This window comes from Pyxicephalus adspersus, chromosome 11, assembly GCF_032062135.1.
Source record: "Pyxicephalus adspersus chromosome 11, UCB_Pads_2.0, whole genome shotgun sequence".
Taxonomy (NCBI): Eukaryota; Metazoa; Chordata; class Amphibia; order Anura; family Pyxicephalidae; genus Pyxicephalus; species Pyxicephalus adspersus.
In genome coordinates, this window is record NC_092868.1 from 16,129,981 (window position 1) to 16,153,991 (window position 24,011).

Consider the following 24,011-nt stretch of genomic DNA (forward strand, 5'->3'; position numbering starts at 1 on the left):
TTATCTTACCCTCTTTTGGTTCCTGTTTAGGTCCTGAACTCTATGCAATAAGCAGTTATGAGAAACTACTCCATGTCTTATTAGTCCTGGTGGTCTGCATAGGTTTATTACTGTAAGGTGGATAAACTATTAGAGTACCATAGTATACATGTCACAAATTGTATGTTAATTATATATATATTATTGTTGTTGTAATAAAAAATTGTGCCCCTCTTACATTTCTTACTTTATTCCCAGAGTCTATAGATCAAACACTGTTGAATGGATTGCTGATAGTAGAATAGTATGCATTCCTAAACTGCACCAACCCTACCTTTGCCCATCCCTCCCACCCTGCCATGCAGACCACCTGCACCCATCCCCCTTCTTTAAGTACCTTTACAGATTATTACAAGTGATGCCTCCTGCTTTTCCATCTCCCCCACCCACCGGTCCTCATCCCCTCCCTCACTAGAATTCAGCTGGGACAAGCAGGAAAACGTCTTTTAATCCTTCTCCAAATATAGCCATTGAAGCGGAGCTGTCTATGGTGCTGGGAAGGAGAGGAGGGGGTAAGGCGCCTGCATCTGATCGCAGGGAGCTCATCCCCTGTACACTAGCTCTATAATTACCGGACTGATTTATGGGACCAATAGGTGTCTAGGTATTTCAGTCAGTGCCTGTGAAGTTGGTGCTGAAGGTTCAGGATTTCATTGAAGTGAGTGGGGAAGCTTGGCGCTGTCCTTGGTGCTGAAGTCCAATGCTCATCCAGCGTCCGCCACCAACATCTTTCCCAACCGTCGCTTCCAACTGACTGCAGATTGTTCCCCTCTCTTTCATGGCCGTCCCACGCAAGAAAGAAGAATTTTATTGGATATTATAGAGCATAGCACAGCCTGATCTATCCTCTTATCACTCCTATGGCTCTGCTCATTACTACATAAGCTCACATCTACTTATGCTTGTCTCTGTTAAGGCCAAACCTTTCACAGGCTTTTAAAAAATCTTTAAATCAGAAGCTTAATGTGTCATATTTAAAGAGTAAACTGCAAAGGGCTTTTTTGATATATAGCTTAAAATTCGTAATGAGAACTTTTGCTTAAAAGCTCAGAATTAGAACCTGGACGATTCCAGATTAATAGGACTACCATGGAGTTTAGGAAGGAGGAATTCAAGAAATTGGCTGGGAATACCTTAGGACAACTGCACAGGTATGTAATGTTTTCTATATTAGGTTTAATATACAGTAAATACATTTAATTAATCTTTTAATTAAGGGTGTTTTATTTTATAAACCCATTTGGTTGGGGTTTGTACATTTATATATATTTATTGTAGCTGTGATAACAATAATCTTTCATGGTTGATACACTGTCTTATTTTTTATTAAATATTACAGAAGCAGATAACAAGACTTTGCAAGAGACTTTGATATAAATTTCGTTCTGTAAAGCTATATTGAATTAATGGATTGTCTTCTGTCTGAACACAGAATAGCTCAAACAGCATTACATTATTTTTTTCGTTTTATTAGGTTATTTTAAACCCTCAATGTCTTCCCCATTGTTGTAAATATGTTAATTCTGTCTAATAAACTGATAAAACTAAATCTCTTCGGTAGGCAATGTATTGTATATTTTTTTTAAATCTGGATTTATGTCTGTAGCTCAGAATGTAATGAAATTCTTATTGTGCCATCCATCATGGGCGTTTCATGCCCGTGTGTGGCAGGGTAACCCCCAAGGGGTATGAACAGGAAACCAATGGTTGTAGAAATATCTCCCCATTCATTTATTTTATCCTAGAACCATAATCCGAGCAAAATCAAAGCGGCTTTTCCATTCACAGTCAATAGCATTTTTTATTCCTTTCTCTTCTTGATTAATTTATGTCCAGTCTTGTGAGTGGGCAGAGAGGACCATAATGTGCTTATGGGTTTAGCAGGGTGAAATGCTGGGAGGAGTGATTACGTTGATGGCCTGCAAAGTATATTATCCTGTAATCCCGAACTGAGGTTAGGGGATAATTTGATGGAGGGGCTTTTTTATCTGTAATTCGAGACCTCACATGCAGGAGGACACAGAAACTGCACAGAAAATGCAATCCATGGTGTGTGTGTGTGTGGGGGGGGGGGGGAAGTGGATTGGAATAAATCTATATAGGTTAAAGAACCCTAAAAGGACCTATGTATCTATTTATATATACATTCTTTCACCAGTGGTCTAGTTTGTTCTGTATTCTTTATAAAATCTAGAACCTTACCTCCATAACCAAAATTTTTTTTTATTGAAACCTCTATCATTCTTCTATCTAGTCTATTCTAGTCTAGTCAGATCTTCTATCTATCTATCTATCTATCTATCTATCTATCTATCTATCTATCTATCTATTCTCTATTTATCTATCTATCTATCTATCTATCTATCTATCTATCTATCTATCTATCTATCTATTTATCTATCTATCTATCTATCTATATGTCTATCTATCTATCTATCTATCTATCTATCTATCTATCTATCTAATCTATTCTATTTCTCGATACTATTCTGTAAATTGTTTGAAATCCCTCCTAAGCCTTTGCACATAGGGCAGCAAACGACTGCTTTGCTCTGCATTGAGACCTGTTGGATTAAACGTGTTCTGCTGAATTTCTATGTCTTTTCAAAGTCACCTTGTGCATAACCTTCTTTCATTGATTGCTGAATCAGGATGATGACTGATCACAAGGTGTAGTAGACTGGCCACCTCTAGCCCCGCCCCCTCCTGATACAACAATAGAACTGCTTCTACCTGACTCCATACTATGTTCTATGACTTTCTGTTGTAAGCCAAACACCTCCATGGCATTGTTATATACCGGAGGAGAATGAATGTTTATTGTGGAACCTTGATATAGACACTGGAACATTAATTATTTATGTTAGTCACAAATAAATTTGTGCAATTTATCTTTATTTTTGATATGCAGTGTTAAACTATATGTAAATCGATGGCAAATCGGCATTTTTTTTTATAATCTGAATGTTTTAAAAATAATGTAGAACCTTTTGAGTGCGACATAGGAAATGTATAATCTTCTAGGAACTTAAATTGTACAAATTCATAAATGTATGTGAGTGTGTATGTATATATATATATATATTTATTGATATATGTTTTTGTAAAAATAAATAAAAACTGGGTTTAGATAGTAAGGTGAAGCAGTATTTGAAAATAGCATGCAAAAAATACAATAGGAAACTACAATTTGTATATGACTGCCTGAATGAATTAATGAACATAGCTTCACCAACAGTCTCTTTAGTCAGCCATATTATCTATGTATCTATCTATCTGTCTATCTATCTATCTATCTATCTATCTATCTATCTATCTATCTATCTATCCGTCTATCTATCTATCTGTCTATCTATCTATCTATCTATCTATCTATCTATCTATCTATCTATCATCTATCTATTTATCTATCTATCTATCTATCCGTGCTGTTATTTATATCATAGGTGTACATGATTATCAGCACAAAGCATCTTGTGAGTATTTAAAAAAAAAAACATAATAATTAGACACTCAATTGGTTTGTTCATTTTGCTGCAAATAAGATGTTGGCATGTGAGTAGAAAAGGAACTATTGCCTAAAATTAATGAAATAATAAATATACTATTGTAGCTGAATTTGGCTAGCTTTTTGTAGTTTATTTTAGAGCTTTTACATATGTTGGCAGCAGAGGCAGCTGCCCAGGGTGATACATTTTGGTGATATAGTTCTGGCCATGAGCATATCTATATACAATATATATATATTATATATATATATATATATATATATATATATATATATATATATATATATACACACACACACCTTTACTACAAATACCGCTAATTTAGCATTCCAAAGGAAGACAATGTGATGGAAATGGGTGAACACATCGGGGTGTGGGCTGTAGAGTTTTTGGCAATATTACAAAGTGAGCTCGGAGCACACAACCCCCATCTTTCATCTCTGATGACCCTCATTTATATTTCATGTAATTAAACATCGTCCTTGCGACTCGCCTGGTTCCGCAGCTCTCTTTTAATCATCAGAAATCGGCTAAGGAAAATATGAAACAAACAGCCAGAAAAAAAGTCTAAAAGGGCATTGTAGTCCGAGGAATTATGCTGCAGTACAAGATTACATCCACCGCAATAAACGCCGCTTGCTGCATAGCAATTAAATGTATCGGATTCTTCAGAGGATGGAGACAGTGAGAATAGATACTTATGGGGCAGAACACAATGGCAAATCAACAGAGTTTAAATATATTTCATTTTTTAAATATGTTATGAAACGAAATAAATACTAGCATGACCCCAAAAATCTCATACAAAATAATAAATAACCGGTTTTCTCTTGTACACTATACAATAATTAAATGTGATAAAAAAATACAATGTGTAAAAATTAAAAACACGTTATTTGGTAAAACGATAAATGTCTTTAATTTTTTTTTGCATAAATGATCAATCTCAATATATATATCTAACGATATATAAATATATATATTTAATTATATATAAATATATATATTTATATAAATATATATATTTAATAATTTATATATATATATATATATATATATATATAGAACAGAAAAAAAAAAGATTTTAGTTAAGGATTACCAAAAAAAGAAAAAAATGATAGCATTACAAAACCAAAGCTTTTTTTGATTTTAGAAAGAAAAGTTGTTTTAATTGAATATGGTTTATCCCAACCCTTGTTACTCCAGATTATTTTTGCTGGACAGCTGTCCTGCATTTAAATGTGGAGAAAAAACAAAGGATTGAGAAATATATAAATGGAATTAATGTAATAAATGCCATAATACAGGAAATATTACAACATTACAAAATAAATAACATCATACAGTAAGAAGTATACAAAAAGTTTTGCAAGGGGGGTAATTTAAATAGTAAAGGTGCACAGTCTATACAGTCTTTTCGCTCATCAATATACGTATTGATTTGGGTGAACTGGTCTTCACTGGTCTTATTCACATTTGTCCATTTTCCTGCTGTAAAACTCATCAATTTTACCTAATTAAAATGTATTATAGGTAAATATTCGGTTTTATTCTCCGTGACTTTTTCACATCTATGCACTGCAGTATAGTGTGTTTTAGGGATGCAAGTACATATTTCCATCCATGTTATCTATAGTGGTACCAATGGGCTCTTTAACATATTCACTACATCAAATATAGATGTTAACACATTGTACAGATGTGAACTAGCACAATTTTGAACACAGTCTAACCCAGATTTTCTTGACCTTTTTAACATAGGGAAAGCCTTGAAATAACTTTTAGATATTCAGAGAACACATTGTATGATTACTTTACCACAGCTCCCAGGATAGCTTGGCAGTCAATAGAAAGAATGCCTCTTACAATGTTGGCCAGTAGGAAGAATGCCACCCTTACAGATAGCCAAAATGATCATTGGTTACAGTTAAACTGACCTGAGGCACAAGTTAGGAACCCCTAGCAACCTCTGGAGGAACCCTGGTTGGGAAACACTGGTGTAACCAGTATGGATGTGTTCTTTATGTGTAAATAAGTCCAAATAGTTAATGAGAGAATACTTCGGACATGTTCCTACTACAGATTCCAAAAATGGTGTGCATTTACAATTCATGTTGCTGTTCATGGCATTAGGGCAGCCCAATAATTTGAATGCGCAATAACACAATAAATTATGCATGCTGCACTTTGAAATGCCAGGCATTGCTGCACATTGTGCTGAAGTGCACTGGCAGGGTGCTTTTGGGTGTGCCATTGGAAATGTTAACTTAGCCCACCAATGCATGTCAGGTCTTTAGGTAGACACTTAGGAAAGCAGATTACTTAGAAAGCAGTAAATATCCTGACTATGAGGGGCACATATTAAAAAAAAAGATTACTATATTTTTCTTTGTCAACCCTCTCTCCATTCCTCTCAAATTTGCTGTATAGAATCTCCTTTGTTCTGTTTTTCCATGGAAGACAGATCGATTTTGCTGATGGGTGTTATAAATATTAAATGAATAAGTACAGAGGCAGTAGTAAATGCCTTTGTTAGGTGCAGATTTGCTTGGAACAGCAGCCCCATCCTTCAGATATAAAAGTGACTCTGTATATCATATTTGTCTCAGTGAATACACATTCTCTACTTTGCCTATATTATAAAGACATCATAAGAGATGCCTCATCACAGTCCAGGGCATTCAACAACCTAAGCATGTTGATAATTAGAATTAAAGTCACGTTTCTCTGTATTTTTCTCAACTGTTATACCTTGCTTTCTAATATCAAATGTACAGATGTATTCCAAAGGTGAAAATATATGGCGAGTGGAAGATCTGGATGCTGAGTAATTGCTCTTTGGGCTGATCAATGAAAAACATGCATTCCCTCATTGGCAGAGCATGTACGTTTATTTCCTAAACATGCTTCTCTGGCATTGACCTTATCTGGGAGGAGTAATATGTTTTACCTTGGATCTTACAAATCATCACTTACTCATTGTCAGCCAAGGGGTGTCTCCAAAGGTGCCCCTAGCCCTAAAATAGTTTTCTGATCTGAACATAATCAGCTGGATTGGTAAGGTGAACCTGTCATCACTATGAAGGATAAAAGCACATGTAAGAACATGCACATATCTTTTTTAAAGTCTCCTTTTTCTGGTCTTCTGCAAAAAAAAAATAGTTGCCTGGCTTTGTCTAAATCCAATATTTATGACTTAGATACCTAGAACAGACATTTAACTAAAGGAATTCAGAGAATGTAGAGTAGAAATCTTGGACTCCAGGTTAATGACTGTATACTACGACACTAATAACCACTAACACTACTAGTTGCCTCTATTACTACCACTACTGTAACTACTGCTGATACTTTTCAGCATTTTAAACTATTGTGAGATATATATATGGGTTGATGTTTTTGAGGAAGTATTGTAGCCAAATATTAACATTACATTGTGTTAAAAATGCTTTCTAAGATTAACAGATTTTTGGGCTGATTTTTTTCAAGTGGTGTTGTAAATAAAAAAAATAGTCAAAAATAAATATTCAGCAATCTTTTGTGGCAGTGACCATCCTGAACAATATAATATTTAAGACCATGGGGACATATCAGGGAATTTGAGATGGTTTTATTGATGACACTTTATAACACAGGCAGGAGTACAGGCAATATATTTAATCAGCTGTACTTCCTAGAAGAACTGTTTATAACTGTAAGGAGTATATGAACCCTTTTCTTTGTATTACATAAACATTTTTTTTCATTTTGTGTTGTATAAAAAATACATCCCTGGAGGTTGCCCCTTTGAAAACAAGTTGGCATTGACAACATTTATTTCTCTGCAGTCTAGCAGGGTTTTGTATGTGTGTTTGGCTTTCCTTGGGATAAACAGATACCCCAGGCCCTGTTTATGTAAACTATTTGAGGCACTAGGATTAATTTAACCCTTAGGACTCTATACTTGGAGGATAAAAAAGGTCAAGATTTCTTTGTATTTGTGCTGCCCTCTTCTAGAGATTAGCATTTCAGTCGTGTAATCCGTTGGGGAAAGTCTCACTCTTGGGGAATTATTCAGTGAAATCCGGAAAACCAAGAAAGATTACAGAGGAAATGAAGGTCCAGTAATATGATTAATTTTAGCCTGCTATGTTTCATAATAACTGGTGATCACAGCTGTGTGATGCTCATGTATGATCTTGTCATCTGGCAGTTGGTCTTTTTTTAGGGTGAAGTATTTATTGCCTGCCATCAAGTCCTGCCCTATATACAGTATAAGGGCAACTGAATAGGAAAAGTTTTCTAGAATTAAATAAAATTCAAAGTTTTACACACATATATGTTTGTCTACACATCTTATTCCTTCTCTTGCTCCTTTTTACTAAATCTCTTTGCAGTGAGAGGAAATAGTGGGTACTCACTCTTATCCCCTAAAACAGCTCTCCCACTGCATTAAGTGCCAAATTTCTTTACAATAATGCTTTGTACTGCCCTAAAAGAAGTGCACCAATAATTATACTAATATGATCATTTGTTATCTTAGTCATGCTGGAACAAATCACACAAAGAAACATATTGTCTGAACTTTACCCAGGTTAGCTCCAATGGACCTTCTTGGGTATTTTATCATTACTTGTTCCTTTGTATGCATTGTATCCTCCACTGTTTTATACAGCGGTGGAATTCCACAATTGTGTCATCACTTGAGAAGGGAACCCCTATATATTTAGCAAGAACAGCTTACAAAACATTCATACCCACTCTTCTTGCATAGGGAACCATAAGGAAAGTAGGTCATGGATCAATGTGCTGTCATGCTATGGGGCCTAGTCATGCTTCCCATGTGTTTACAGACCCATAGTTTTCAGCTTAAGGGACCTTTATTTTATAGACAGTACATGCTCAGAAATCCCAACCTAAACCTCCCATTTTGACACATTTAACCTAAAATTGAGCCTAATTATAGAAATAACATAGAAACAAATGTTTTCAAGTGGAGATCATCAGCTTCTATGGATCCTCTGAATTCTAGGGTCTGGTTTTTGCTTTGCTAATGATCTGTGCTGTGTCATTATGACAACATCAAAAGTGCTCTCTAAGGCCCTCAGAAAGAAGGTTGATGATGCCTATGAGTCTGCCAAGTGAATTAAAAAAGGAAATACAAACATTTTTTTAATCAAACACTTTACTGTAAAATATTCTACAAATCGTGCAGATTTTTAACATTCCGGCTCAGCAAATTCACCCTAAGGACTGACTGTATGATGCTAGGTAAGATAGTAACATAGAAGCTAGTTGAATTTAGTTACTTAAAGCTAAACTCCACTCAGCACTTCAAAGTACCCTCAAACCTTCTTCTCTTCCCCTTGTGTTTTGTTCCTTGGTAGTTTTTGTAAATACCTTGATCTAGTACTATGAAATGCCTCTTACCTGCTCCTATGACATATTTCCAGGGATTGTAAAAGATCTATCCACAGCAGTATGATAGAGTAGCCTAATATCTGTGCCCCCATGTTGAGTTAGGCTCCTTCACTGAATGCTGATTCATTCCTCAGCTAAGGTCTTTCAGGACACCTCAATATGCAGTAATGTGGAAGTTGTTGGGAAATACTGAGCATGGGAAAAGTGATGGTTTTTCAAAAGACTTTAATTAGATTGTTCATGTTTATTGCAAGGATAACACTCCTTTAGGTTCAGTTTTTTAAGGAAAATCATATGTTACTGTACATGGTTTTGTGATCCATAGACATTAGATTCATGGACATAAACAATACATTTTTAAAGCTGTCATTACTAAACTGTTCTTTTAAGAATGCTAGTTGCCAGACTCTTAACGTAGATTCAAAGGATTCAATGCTTTTTAAGTCACTGACTTGGAAGAAGTACACAGCAGAAATTTGGGTCAGTGATAGCTAGGTAGGTAGCATTTTCAGGGGGAGACAGCAATGGCACCCCTATTGTTGTAAGTGTAGGGTATATATAGGGTTAGAATGAATTCACCATTACCTGACATCCTTCAAATATTTTCCATGACAGTTATGACCTTGAAGAAGTCACATTTCAAGGTCATTGAACTGGGATCGATATTGGTAATGAAAAGATGATCTGTCAGCCTGTTTCCCAAGCTGCCTAGATAGTACAGAATCAGCAAACATCAGATGTAAACCCTAATAAACAGCTAGCAGTACAGATCTGCCATAACAGCAACTAACAATAATAGCTGGAACCTGCACAACAAGCACAGTAGATGACATTAATAATAATGCCAGAATAAAAGAAAATGAATGTGAATTTATAATTATAATTATAAAACCCATAAAAGAAGCTGCAGATAAGCTCTTTCCTGGTAAATATTAAAGATACATAACCATATTTACAAAGTTTGAGTCACATTCCTCATAGTAATCAGTGGTTCTCCTGTTAAAACTAGATAGAAAGATAGGAAGTCATCAGAACTCTGGTAAATGCATTTTACGTGTTTTCTTTTAAAATATCACATATTTCAAAGTTGCCATTGTTTTGGGGCCTCGCAGGGTCCCTTTCTCAAGCTAACATATTGACCAATAAAACACAAATAACAGGGATGGTGGTGACTTTCTAACTTCTTACGTGATTTACACATATTTGTGTATATTTGTTGTTTACCAGAGCATTTGCCAACTTTTAAAAGATTCACCAACAACTGAACTTGTTTTCAGATTATGTACAGGTTATGAGCAGAGTTTGCCTAGTGGGTGTTACTTTATTGGTCTGTTACATTAACATCACTCTGAACGACATTTAAACATTTCATTTATGCTCTATGCTTAATTCTAAATTCTCAATTACAAAAAATTGTCAAACACTCATCAATGATTTATCAAAAATGTACCTGGTTTGCATTAGTGGGTTTACCCCCTTTGCAGCATTATAAGACCTTTTTATCTAGTAAATGCTCCCAGCAAATTTGGGTGGATTGAGGCAGCTGGATGAGCCTAAATTTGTCCCCCAGTTAATAAACAGACTCCCAAAATCTCACAGACAAACTATCAAAAAGTTAAATCAAGGTGCAAATAACGTTATCCAGCAAGCACTGTTGCCGAAATCAATAAGTCTAGTCAATATACCTTATCTGCGTTCTTTGTAGTCCTTTTGCTAGATCTAATGCAGGGCTCATCAAGGGCCACTAGGAGTGTATTTCCCAAAGCATTCATAACTTCATCTTTCTTAGCTTCTTTCTTTATCCAAAGTTTTATTCAGACATCCATGGCAGGTTTAAATCTTACTGCTGGCTGTGAGACAATTTATAGAAAATATTTTAGCTTTAAATCAGACTTTCTGTATGACCAAAGCACGGAGCTGCAAGGAACATATTTGGAAATCCCTCTTCTCTTTCAAAATGGGAAATCTCTGATGAGGTAGCCAACAGTGGGCTCTAATGCAGAATGGACTTGAGACCCCCACACTGAGCTGACTTGGGACCCCTGTTGGCGGAGTAGGGTCTGGGCCTCAATGGTGTGGCATATTTTATACTCCCTGGTGTATGAGAACCGGGTTGCTGACAAAACTGTTGCTGGATGGAAAACCAAAGTAATATGTGCAGTAGGTAACCTTTGCTCCTAAACCTATATACATCCTAAGGCCTATGTTTCTATTTGGACTGGTGTTTACCTTTAAAATAGAGAAATTAGATTTAGTCCTGTATAGTTTATTTATCTGCTCTTATCAGAAGTCTAACAAACTCAGTGACATACCTTAGGCAATTATCATTCTTGTCATGAAAGAGAATAAAAAAACTTTTTTTTTTTTTTTTTTTTTTAAATGTGGGAGCGGCTGTCTGCAGTCTATCCTCTCTCCACTTAGTATTCCCTTCCCCTGTGTTTTCTCAGCCTAAATAATTAGCAATATGCAGCTATTTTTCTGTCGCTGATCCAGAACACAGGCTGGTGTACCAATTTGCTGCTTGGCTCATTTCAATTCATTATGCAGAATATTAACAACACAGTGCAATAACCTTAAATCCTCTAAAATATCTCATAATGCAGTCTGCGGTTAAGTTAAAAGGAGTGTAAAAGGCTATCAGAATATGTTCCTGGCTACAATGAGCCTTACAAATAGAGAGCTTAGCTATTATATGCAGGGGCAGCCCCCTACCATCATGTGAATTTATTTATTTATAGCTAGGGGAGGGGAGGACTTGCTGGATGTGTTGCTGAATATTTTATGACACTAGGGGCCCTGCTGTATTTCTTCCCCACATCCTAAAGATCTTGGTGCCAGCTCCATATGTTCTCACTCCCTGCATCGCAGAACCCCTGCATGAGAAAAAATAATGAAACACTCAATTAACAACTCCATTGGAGGGCTGCTGTCTAAACTAGACAAAGGAAATGTCAGGAGCGGACAATGGGTAAAAATTTTTTAGTTGAAATATACTGATATATATAAATAGTAAATAAAAGCTGTAGTGCACCAGTGAACCTGTGTTTAACTTAAACAATCCTTTCACAAACCTGGATAGGAAGACCTTAAACATTTTAGTGAATCCAGAGATACAGGAAACCTATATTCCTTGAAATTGTTGATTTTACCCATTTTTTTAATTCTTTCCTATTGGTACCTTTATTGCTAATATTAATTGGCACACGCACTTTCAAATAAGGTGTCTCAAGCGGCAGAAAACCAGAGTTTAATATCTATAGGAAAGGTTTTATTAAAATTTCCAGATGCCGATATCTCAGAATTTATTTACCATTTGACACACAGCTCTAGGAATGCTTTTTTAAAAGATCCTTTTATTAGTAGCTACATCAAGTTGCCTTTGTTTTCAAAATGAATAAATGTTTCTCTTTTATTCATTTTATATAATGGAAAATAAATTTTCATCAACATCAACAGAAAGGAATGGAGGTTGGATTAGAATATATTTACACGACTTTGAGTCATCCTAAAATTGTTGCAATCTTTGTTTGCAAGCTTGTTTAAAACATGGGCATTCTGCTATATTCCTTCTCCAAAGTGATCTTTTGAGTCTTAGGAAAACTGCCTAAAACACAATCAACCATTTACTGCTTGGTCACACCTTGCATACCTCTCTCTATTTAGGAACTCCATGTGCTCTCTACCCTCCAGCATTTTGCATTGGTATCCTAATCATCATCAACATTTCCACTGCTTGCCTACACATAGCAAAACTCTTCAAGACATGTTTCCATGATCCCTCTGCTCAACCCTTGCATCTTATTAATTTCAGCCATACTCCTCAACAACCTTTCAGACTCCACTTCCTAAAGAATTAACCTATAGTTTTCCTAAAATTAGGTATGTTGCAAACCTAGTCATTCAAATAGAGTTGTAAGGGAAAATGTGTAAGCAGATGTTACCCTTCGCAAAAACCTCATGTCAAAATGATCAAAATTCAGAATTCCTGTAAATGGCCCCATACTCTCCAATTCCCCAGTGTTTCCCAAACTCTACTAAATCACGTCATCATATCAGCACCATTCAATGGCCCTGATTTAATAAAGCTCTCAAAGGCTGGAGAGAATACACTTGCATCAGCGAAGCTGGGTGACCCAGCAAACTTGGAATAGATTTCCTAAAAGTCATTTGCTATTTGTTAGCAAATGTTTTTAATCCTGAACCAGATCCAGAACCAGAGATTCAATAAATCAGGCCCTATAAATCAATAGGCATCTGAGTACTAATAAGCCAGAGAAGAGGCAAAACTGTGCATCATCATGTGACCAGTGCAAAGACCTTGGAATTTATATAAATATATATATATATATATATATATATATATATATATATATATATATATCTATATATATATATATATATATATACCTTTTTTTGGAAATCCTAAATGCCATTGAGCACCTTAGTTGATTTTAATGTGAAGTTATTTGTTCTCAAAGATCCTTAAAGCTCTCTCTAAAGTCAGGTTTTCAACTTTTTTGGTTTTCTAAGAACAAACATTAGCTGCCAAGATTCTGCTGCAACAGAATACAAGATAATAATTATTTTTTACACTTTATATGTTACATTTCACCACAACAGAGAGAGGGTGTATGCTATTTTGTTTTAAATGCTTTTACTAGAATATGTTTAAAAAGTTATGTGCATGCTCTGAGTACATGTTCACTTTAAACCATAAACTAAACCTAAACTTGAATAAGAAAAAAATTGTAAGCAGGCATGTGCATTATTGCAGAAAAAGTATGCCCCTTTTGCAATATCCTCAGTGTCATTCAGCCCACATGCTCATTCCCACGGTTGGAATGTTGGTTGTTCCACAATACTGTATGAGCAGCTTAAAAGAGACCTTGATAATACTGTAGATTTTTAAGATACAAGTAAAGGGACAACAAAGTCTATTGTGAATACTAAATTCGTTGTTTTTGAGAGTCATTCAAAAGTGCCTTGGCCATTTCTACATAAGGAGAAATGAAGAATCAAATGTATAAACATCACAAGGGTATATATACAATCTACTGGGAATTGTATGTCCCTGTTCCTGGTATTTATGGTACTTGGTTGGTTTATGTGCCAAAGCAAAGCTTTCTCCCATTCCACTAGTGCAGGGGTGGTCTCATATTTCTTAGTTGGTCTGTCCTAATTTCTCAGGATACTGTAGTAAACTATCATATTTTTAATGCTTGATTTTATTATATTTCATAAAAGAGGTCAGCATATTGCAAGTCATCCAACTGTGGTGACCTTTCAAAAACTGTGTATAGATTGTAATTATATGCGTATATATGGGAAGCTGTTTATAATTTATTAAAGATACAGGGACTGTTTCACTCGGAAAATAAATGTTTATTGTTTTAGTTGTGCTTACTTTTAATACCAAATGTGATACGTTATTTTTCTTACACATGAATGGATAAATAAGGTAAAATTAGTTTACTATACAAAGCACTCCTTCAGTACATATATATCCTATGCACGAGTTGGATTTTATGTGAGCTTGCACATGTTTTTTGATTTATTGTTGTTGTAAATTGTACTGGTTAATAAATACATAGACAACTTTTGTTGATTTTGAACTCCTAAACTCAGACCTTGAAATTAAAAATCAAAATATATTTGGTAGTGTTATTGTGTGTCATTTAATGCACACAAAAGGGAAGCCATATTTATTCATTACTTTTTTATCGAGTAACCATAGACATGCATACATACTAAAAATAAAGGCATTGCTATTGCCATCTCGTTTTTAACGACACAAAAATATGCTTCGGTGAGTGACTTGCTTCGCATTGAATGAATATAATCAGAGTGCTAGAGCCTACACCTTCAAATAAAGTCTGAAATGTCATCCCCACACTTTTTAAACCCTGTAGGTTCTAGTAATATAGGACAATGGTTAGTGAATCATGGCATGGCATAAAAAGGAAGCATATGGAAGGGCAGAAGCATTCAGTTTTCCTGGGACAGTGTAAGAGGCCTTTATGTTATTTGGATTACTTGCTCATGTGCTTTAATTAATGACAGATGGCATTTAATACTGCATAAGCTGGTTGCAGTGATTCTTGTCAGGCAAGCTCCAATGAGCTTAATTGGTAACATGCGAGCTTGTTAAACATGATAAATTTATGCACTGTTTATAATGGCTATTTGTTTATTTTCCAAGCATTTATTAATCACACACGTTACATAAATGCATAGGTAAATCTCATTTTTTTGCAGACTGTCAACTTTTTCAGTGTTTTTTTTTTTAGACTAAGATTAGGATAAGTAAAAAGGAATTTACAGATAAGTTTTAAACTTATAAAATGTATAACATTCCTAAAAACCTTGAAATTAGGATTTTTCTTATTTATACAATTTCTTCCTATGACCTAACCTTGCCTAACTAATGTTGGCAGATTTTTATGTATATTCTGTGAAAAAAAGTAATGGATTAAAAAGGTAATAAATGCCAATGTTTAATTCAGGTAATTACAAAGTGACCATGAAGCACTCAGATTTCAATTGTTAACATCTGATAATTGTATAGGTAGGCCCAATGGGTACTACAACCCTAGTTTATTATACAATAAAGCACAGAGCTTTAATGGTACTCAGAAAATAATACATTTATTAAAAAAAAAATAATGATTTCAGTTACTCTATATATACATTGTGCAACTGTATGTGTCTATAGCAAAATCACATCACTCAACAGTGGAAATTTGTTTTTCTACATGTTTCACAATGAGATGCTTCATCAGGAGGAATCGGAACTAGTAGTATATAAGTGATGGCATACTTTCAAATGGAACACAGGTAAAGGAAAGTCCTACACTGAGCCATCCACTGGGTGGGAGAGGTAGGGACAACAAATTCACATAGAGTATCCTTGCAAAGGGTAGAAACATGCCCCAAATGCAGTTTTAGATGAAGCAAAATACTGATCGTTAAAATACTAATTGTTTTATTGCTGATACGCAATAAATTTTACCTGTTTATCATTAGCCCAGAACAAGCATGTTCCTTTAAGTTGTTTCATAGCCAGTCCACTGCCCTAACTGCCAATAAATCAGCAAGAGCCCATTCTCCTTTTTGGTTTGCATTGCGGCACAATAATTTTTTTGGGCAATGAACCCATACTTCACATTACACACATGCCACGCATTGTGGAGCTCTGCACTATAAATTAACATAACAAAGCCTAAATGTACGTAATCTAATCAGACTTTTGATTCAATAGACTTTAGAATTCTCTGAGAAAATAGGCAGTAATAAAAACCAGTACACACGAATGTAAAGTAAACCTGTACTCAAAGTTTTAAAACCACATTTTTTAGGAATGAAGATTTCATAAGGTGACAAGCATGAACTTTACTTTTACTGTCCCTGCAAAATCCCTAGTCAACTATGAATATGTGGTTATCATCTATATTAGATAGACATGCTTTCTCCTACCTCAAATTTACCCCTGGTATAGTTATGGATGGGCCTGTTGATCAGTTGGGTTGCACAGGTGGGCGGGAGTGTGACTGTGTTATCATATTAACATAAAATAGTCAGGCCCTACCTCATTTCTTTGGAATATGTTGACTTAAAAATATGTTGAATGTATTCTGTTCCTGCTAAAATGATACATACAGCTATAATTAGTAGAACTAATCGGTGGAGTGATTGATCAAGGGAATTAAACTGACTGCCTCTGACAGGGCCAAGGAGAACTTTTTTTAGCATGGTGTTGTTACATTTGCAGCCTCCTCATGGGGTTTCCTCATGTCGACAAGATCATTACTAAAACAGTTTAAGAATTGCTGAAAAAACAAATAATATGAGATATTTTACCTTCAATGTCTACATTAAATAAGAAAAAAGGAGAATAAATGATTTCAGAAGATAGCATGTTCCCTTTTATGAAGTTTAGTTATGGTAAAACATTTATACATTTTCACATACATAATGAAATTGTTTCTCTATTTTGAGATGACAACAGGACTAATATATATTTTTATGTTTCTCCATTCAGGCTCCTGGTCCAGGTCCATTTAGGTTTTAAGAATATCAGAGTTTCCTCTTGTTAATCTCAGCCAGGTTCCAGTTAGTGCTACTAGTGTGTGGCTTACTCAGCAGTCTTTTAAATGTGTACCTTTATTCATTGTCATTGTGCACTTCCTATTGAGAATCATAGTAGAATAGCTGACTCCTTCTAGGTCAATGACACCAAGTTGCATAATGCAAACTCAACATGTTCTTTTAGTTTTTGGGACATTTTTGTGACACAGGCAGCTTAATGTGACATCAGAGGGTCTTAATGCATGAAATGTGTGGTAAAAAAAAAACATCTTGTTGAGAGTGCAACCAGTCAGATATCTTTTCACCAGTCCTGGTTTTAAACTGAACAAGAATTCTGATTAGTTGATGTATTTTATAGGACAGGTAAGGTCTACGACCTGAAGCAAAATCTTTAGCATCCAACAGTTGTGGGTGTGCCAGAAACCTGCATCCTGCTCTTTGTGTTGTAATTTCATCATCTAAATCCTACGAAACACAACATTTATGTGGAGGCCATGGAGAGGAACCGGTGCACAGTGGGGGACCAAACATCCAACAATCCCAGAAGTCAAAATTCTGCCAAAGCTTGAAGTTCCTAATCACAGCAAAGTGATGATTTTCTAAGGTAAGTATTATGAGCCTTTTCTCAGTATACTGAACCTTGTTCTTCCTGGAGTTTAAAAAAAAAGTAAGTCCTAGGACTCACCATATCCAAGTGTTTTCATATAACACATGTTGTAGACAGAAGTTTATAGTTAATAATGGACAATATAGGTTCTGATTAAAGCTGTAATACTAATATCGCAGTGGCCAGTCTCCCGCAACAAAAGAAAATTTACTGTCAAAGGGAACCAATATTTGCTAAGTCATGTGATGAGAAGATCAAATACCATTATGTTGTGCCTTTGGTGCAAGTATAAAATGTAAACCGGGCCTAAAAATGAGGGTAAGGGGATAAGAAAAATACAAAAAGGAAAATGTTTGTGGTAATCTAGTGGTTTGATGTATACAAACCATACTATGTATCAGAGTGGACAAGCATGGGTTTGTGTTAACATACACTTCTGGAGGTTACAATGTTAAACATAAAAAAGAATAAAAAGTTGTTTTGTTGGACATTTTACTAATGAGGGATACATGTAGAGTAAGCTTTGGAGACTTATGAAGGGATGTCTTGTGGTACTGAATTAAACCTTGGGAAAGTATTAAATGGCCTTCATTTTAATTACCATTCCCAAATAAGGGTGAGTTTTTATCATCAGTAATTTGCAATTATTTCAGGTAATCTCCTTTGCTTTAATCTCTGCATAGTTGTCTGTTAATTTGCACTGTGGCACACTGTATAATGCATCCCATTTAAAATAAATTGATACAATTCTCTGTGATAAGTGGTGTGTTGCACTGCATGTATGCATTAGAATAGTGTAACACCACTGGTGTTACTGCAATGCACTTTGTGTCAATAGGTCTTAACTAAACCACACTTTTCATACGTTGGGGCAAATGTAACTATTTGTGATGCTCACATTTTAAAGCATTCCTAACATAAAAAATTACAATTGATATAGGCAACAACATTTTTTTAACCTTAGCGTCATGCTTGTAATATAGTATTATCTTGGCATGTAGATGTATTACTGTTGTTCTGGTCTTCTAGCTCATCTTAGTTTTGTATTTTTATCTTGCCCATTTTAATATGATTTCTTAATACCAACACTCAATTGTTTCTTCTTGCCATGGCTTCACACAATCTACATCTGCAAAAAAAACCAAATAAGCCATATTTCCTTGTTGCTGCCAATAAGTGATGAGTACCTGGCTAGTCCTAGAACATTGCTTTATCTCTGTTCTGCATACTGGATTAAACACACATAGTCGATGAATAGATGAAATATAGGTTGAGCCTGCTAAAGGTCCCCACTACAAAGTAATTTTTTTTTATCTTGACTAATATGTACAGATCTGCTATAATTTGTTGTACTGTGTGTCAAATATACATTCATACAGAAAATAATAATAATATATGTTGCTGAAAAAAAAATAATTATTATTAACATCTTTTGCATCTAAGAAACTTTTCTCTAGTTTAAATACCTCAAGATTAAACTGCCCCTTGTGAGCTTTGAATTTTTATGCATCCTAATCCCTCACTATACCTACTTCTATCTGCAAAATCCCTCACGACTGGACTAGACTAAAATGCCAACTGGATTAGTCTGTTGCAAAGTTTGCCCCATACTCCATCCAGACATTACTAATAGCATAGCCAACAGCATTCAGCATCTAGGCCAGTTTTAGGATAGAGCCCATTGGGTCACTTCCAAAGCCTCCACCTCCAACTAACATGGCAGGGGTGCAGTGTTTGCATTTGAAACCCCCACTTTACATTTGTCCTGGGCCCCATTTTGTCTAAAACCATCCCTGTTTAGTAATTACAGTCTTAGAACTACCATTCAGTCAGCAGCTACAAATAGTATTTAGTAATGTTCTTTTTTTATTTTAAATCAAATTTAAAAATATTTATGTTACAATACATGTATTTCATGCAGTAAAAATGAGCAGTTTTCATCTGGAACCTTGCCATCATCTAAGATGAAGAGCATCTGAAATTGCATAACATTTCTTCCAACTATTTACTAACAAGTGCTGAGAAAATGCATATATTAAAATAGAAACTGTAATTACTGTTTATCTAGATAGGAGAATTTCTAATAAATTATAAAAGCTATTTGACTCAACAAAGTAAAATCAGTCGGTGAACTGCTTTTGCCGCTCCAGCAAATTTTTCTACTGTTTGAGGGAACTTAAAATATCATCACATGAAAAAGAAAAGGGGAGCCAATTGAAATTGTTGACATTTTCAGCAAATATGAACAAAATACAATACATCCTTATGCAGTAAGTGCCTAAAGATAAATGTGATATACTATAGAAAAATGCATTTCTATTTATCTTGGCAGATGCCAACAAATCGTAAGGATCTTAAAAGCGAGTGAATTGATGCCATTCAGTTTATGTTCTAAGCTTTGCACAATAATGCAAGCCTTATCCCTGGTTTCTCTATCTAAACCATTGGTGGAACTATGACTGCTTGGTTATGCTGGATCTTCAAAACAGAAGAGAATATGCTTAGGTTGAATAAAATCAATTGCATTTAAGTATTTATTATTTTGCAATATGTGAAGCATAATTTACCCTCCCCGGTGTTAGTCCCGAGTGTGGCTTGGGGATAATTTTCAGTGTCAAAAGCCACACTCGGGGTGGAATTGCCAGGGAGTTTAAAACTCCTACCTGGTTACCACATTCCGGCAATGTCCTCCAGTGGTGCCCGCAGCCTTCCCCTGGCGATGCTGGCGGGCATCTGCGTCCCCGGTGTGTGAACTTTGGGTGAACGTTGTGAACGTTTTGGTTGATGAGAGGCCAGGGGAAGCAGATGCCGGGCATCTGTTCACAAGCCTTAGGCTAGAAGACGGGATTGTTGGGCAGGTGGGTGGGACCAGACATGAATTTTGAAATAATGAGTATTTAAAAATACTCATTATTCATACCGCCAGGGAGGTTAAAATACATTGCGGGAATAACAGTATGTCTGTAAGTCCTGTTACATTTAGATAGATCAGTGCCAAACATAGTAAAGATCACTGCTTAACATAGGTAATACTTCCATCTTGTTATTTTTATTCATTTCTTTAATAGTTTATTCTGCAGAAGTGAGATTTTTCTCCAGTTTTTCAGGTTTCTTTTTCACAACTATGTTGAGGTGAAAGATTTCACAGCTGGTAATCAGCTATTTTTAAACAGTATTATACTGATAAAAAAAAAATAACAGCTTTAGAATGTGTCATTCAGAATTCATTTGGGAACCATTTTGTGTTAACAGACTGATGAAAATGACTAAAATGTCTGCTTTTTACATGGTCCTAAAGAGAACACCTAGGTAGAGAAAACACAACCCAAGCCCGGGGATTAATCACCAATAAATATCTGGCGCATTGGCGCATTGGAGAGAAGACTACAGCTCATTGGTGACTAAGTGCCATCACCTTTCTACAACTAATCTTAGTAATCCTAAATGCAATCCTATCAGTGACAGAACTGTAGAAAAGATTGATAATATACGGTTGTGGTGCTGGTCTAAAGTTTTCTGCAGCACCACCATGCAATTCTCACATTTACCTCTAGCACCCCTTTTCCTGTACTGTTTCCTTCTTTTTTTAATCTCTTCATTGCCTCCCTTTAACACTCCTCCCTGTTCTATTTCTTTCATCCAGTGACCTAGTGCAGTGGTCGTCAACCTTTTCAGATCTGCGGACTACTAAACTTACGAGCTTGGGACCATGCGTGTGCAGGGAGCCATGTGTCAATCAAAGGGGAAGGAACTTCCCCCAGAGTGATGTCATGATGCCAAAAACCACCCACAGGCTCAGCCCTGCGATGGGAGAGTGGGCAGGTTGTGTCTAGACACACCACCTTGAGCCTGCGATTTATATGAGAGACATGGTCTGTGGTTCTGGCCGGTGCACCCCCCCCCCCCCGGTCATTCTCCTGATTCCTCTGGGGGGCGCGCCGACGGGAGTCTTCTGTCTGCCCCTACTGTGTCTCTAATCTGCCTCTTCCACCCCTTTTTTGCTTCTGTTATCTTCCTCCAGCATCCCAGTGACCTACTTTTACCCTTTTCCTGCCCCCACCTGCATTACTTTTGTATTGTAACAGTACCTTGCTTCTCCAATCTGCCTTCTTTCCCCCACCACATACTGAGCTGGAATGCTTTTAATAAAGTATACCGAAGTTTACTCACCAATACTCCCACTTTCCCATACTTTAATTCCTTTTCCCCTCCAGTCTCCAGTCAAGAAATAGATGGCAAACCATCCACATCCAGAAAAGGCATAATAGGGAATATCTAAATCACTATTAGAGATAAAAAAAAAAATGTTGTTACCTTCATCTATAGTAAGTGATATGGCAATTTATGGAATCTAATCAGATACAGCCAGTAATCATGTTAAAGCTATTGTATATCATGCCACACATGATGAAATCAGATTTTGTGATACAATTTTATAAGTAAATATTTTTTTATGGTATACCCGTTTTTGTTTATTGCTGTTTTAGGGACATGGAAATACATATGGTGTTTGAAAATTATTTTGGCAAACCATACTGGTCATGAATCATGCTGATAATAAAGTCTTGGTATACATGGTATATTACAAGTAATGGTTTATAGAATGCAGCAAGGGTTCTCATTCTCATGTTTTGTTGGAAAAATGTAGGCTACTGATTGTTGTAACTATTCCCTGACTTATGTTTGCCCTTACCCCTGCATATATTCTTGACAAATGTTCATTTTTTATACCCAATACTTATATACCTAATACTCAATACTTAGTAGGATTTCACTGTCAGTCTGAACAGGTTTACACAACATTTTTGAATATTTCCACTGGGTACATACTCCTTACTTTGTATGTGTTATGAGGACAATAGTGAAATAGGTGTCACAAGAACTGAAAGAAAATCTAGAAAAAATTCAAAGTGTAAATATTATCTCTGCAATGTGTCACTGTTAGCATCAGATACGTTTCATGGGTATTTAATATTGATTACAGGATATTGGAGAAACGACAGACCAATGGGGAAACAATCGAGCTTACAGAAGAAGGGAGGCCTGTAACAAAAACAGAGAAACGCCAGCCTGTGGTGGACTGTACTTGCTTTGGACTGCCCCGTCGGTATATTATTGCCATTATGAGTGGATTGGGGTTCTGTATATCATTTGGCATCAGATGCAACCTTGGAGTGGCCATCGTTAGCATGGTGAATAATAACACAGTATACAAAGGGAACAAACTCGTTATGGAGGTAAGATCTTTTTTAAAGTTTTAAAATGAATATTAAAATTCCCCAGTCAGAACAACAGTGTCTAGAGAAGTCACAACAGTGACTTCTCTAGACAGAGAAGCCTTTTTTCAATCTTTAATAAAATAAATAACTTTTAGGTCTTAGGGAACCTCTTGCTTTTATTTCGAGTTCCTCAGCACACAGTACATTAGTATGGTGGTGATTAGTGGGAAGAATGTGTCCTACATTGTTGGCTAGTGGGTAAAGTGTCACCATTGCAGATAACTAAACAGTTGTTCCAATCAATGATAGGCCGACAGCATTCCCTTCCAATGTGGCAATAGTTGTCAGCTTACCAGTCACTCTTTTCGGAAAAAGTAAGGGGAAGTAAACAAAAATCATCTTAAACTGAATTTGCAGCAATCTTAGTGTTAAGTTTAATATTTTGCAGCTTTCTAAGTATAAAAGATAAAGATATGGGTGAATTATATTCAAACCTTTAACACAAGGATATGGATCTTTATTTTCTGTAGCCTTGTGACACCCATTGTTAAGTTTTATTACGATCAGGCTGATAACTCTTTTTTTTAATTTTTATTTTTTTTAACATAATTCTACCACATCTACAGATTTAGATTTGGGTACAAGTAATATTGACCTTGTTGATTAAGTGGCTTCAGGCCTTTTGTTGACTACTCTACCATGCTGATGCCATTACTAGTGTTGGTGATTGAATTCTGGTTGTCCTTATATTCGACCCGAATATTTTTGTTTGAATTAGGATAGACACGACCGGAAAATCACAGTATTCAATTTTGCAAATTCGTGTGTAAAAAATGTGTTTAAAAAAGAGGCTTTATTGTTAAAGTAATTTATTGAATGTGTGTGATTTGTGTAACTAACTTTTATTTTTTTACAGGTTATTCCACAATAACAGGATGATTTCCACGACTGCACAGCTGTGGGAATCCTCCTGTCAGTGCGGGATCCCCGGGCACTAGATGTTAAAGGAGGACAAGTCTCCCCATTCATCACCTCTAGTGCTCTGTGAATGGCTGAGGACTCCCACGGGACTCCTGCGTTCTTGGAGAATCTCTATACAGAACACATACCATAGTTACACATACACATAGAACACATACTATAGTTACGCTA

General features: G+C 35.7%; 1 protein-coding gene across 1 annotated transcript in view; it reads left to right on the forward strand.

The window, feature by feature from the left end:
- Nucleotides 1-484: 484 nt before the first annotated feature.
- The window catches only part of SLC17A7 (solute carrier family 17 member 7), a 57,913-nt gene continuing 34,386 nt past the window's right edge, over nucleotides 485-24,011 (forward strand). Inside the window, exons 1-2 of the mRNA XM_072426879.1 lie at nucleotides 485-1,190; nucleotides 22,625-22,877. Coding sequence (XP_072282980.1) covers nucleotides 1,129-1,190; nucleotides 22,625-22,877 — 315 coding nt within the window. The 5' untranslated portion in view covers nucleotides 485-1,128. The remainder of the gene's footprint in view (nucleotides 1,191-22,624; nucleotides 22,878-24,011) is intronic.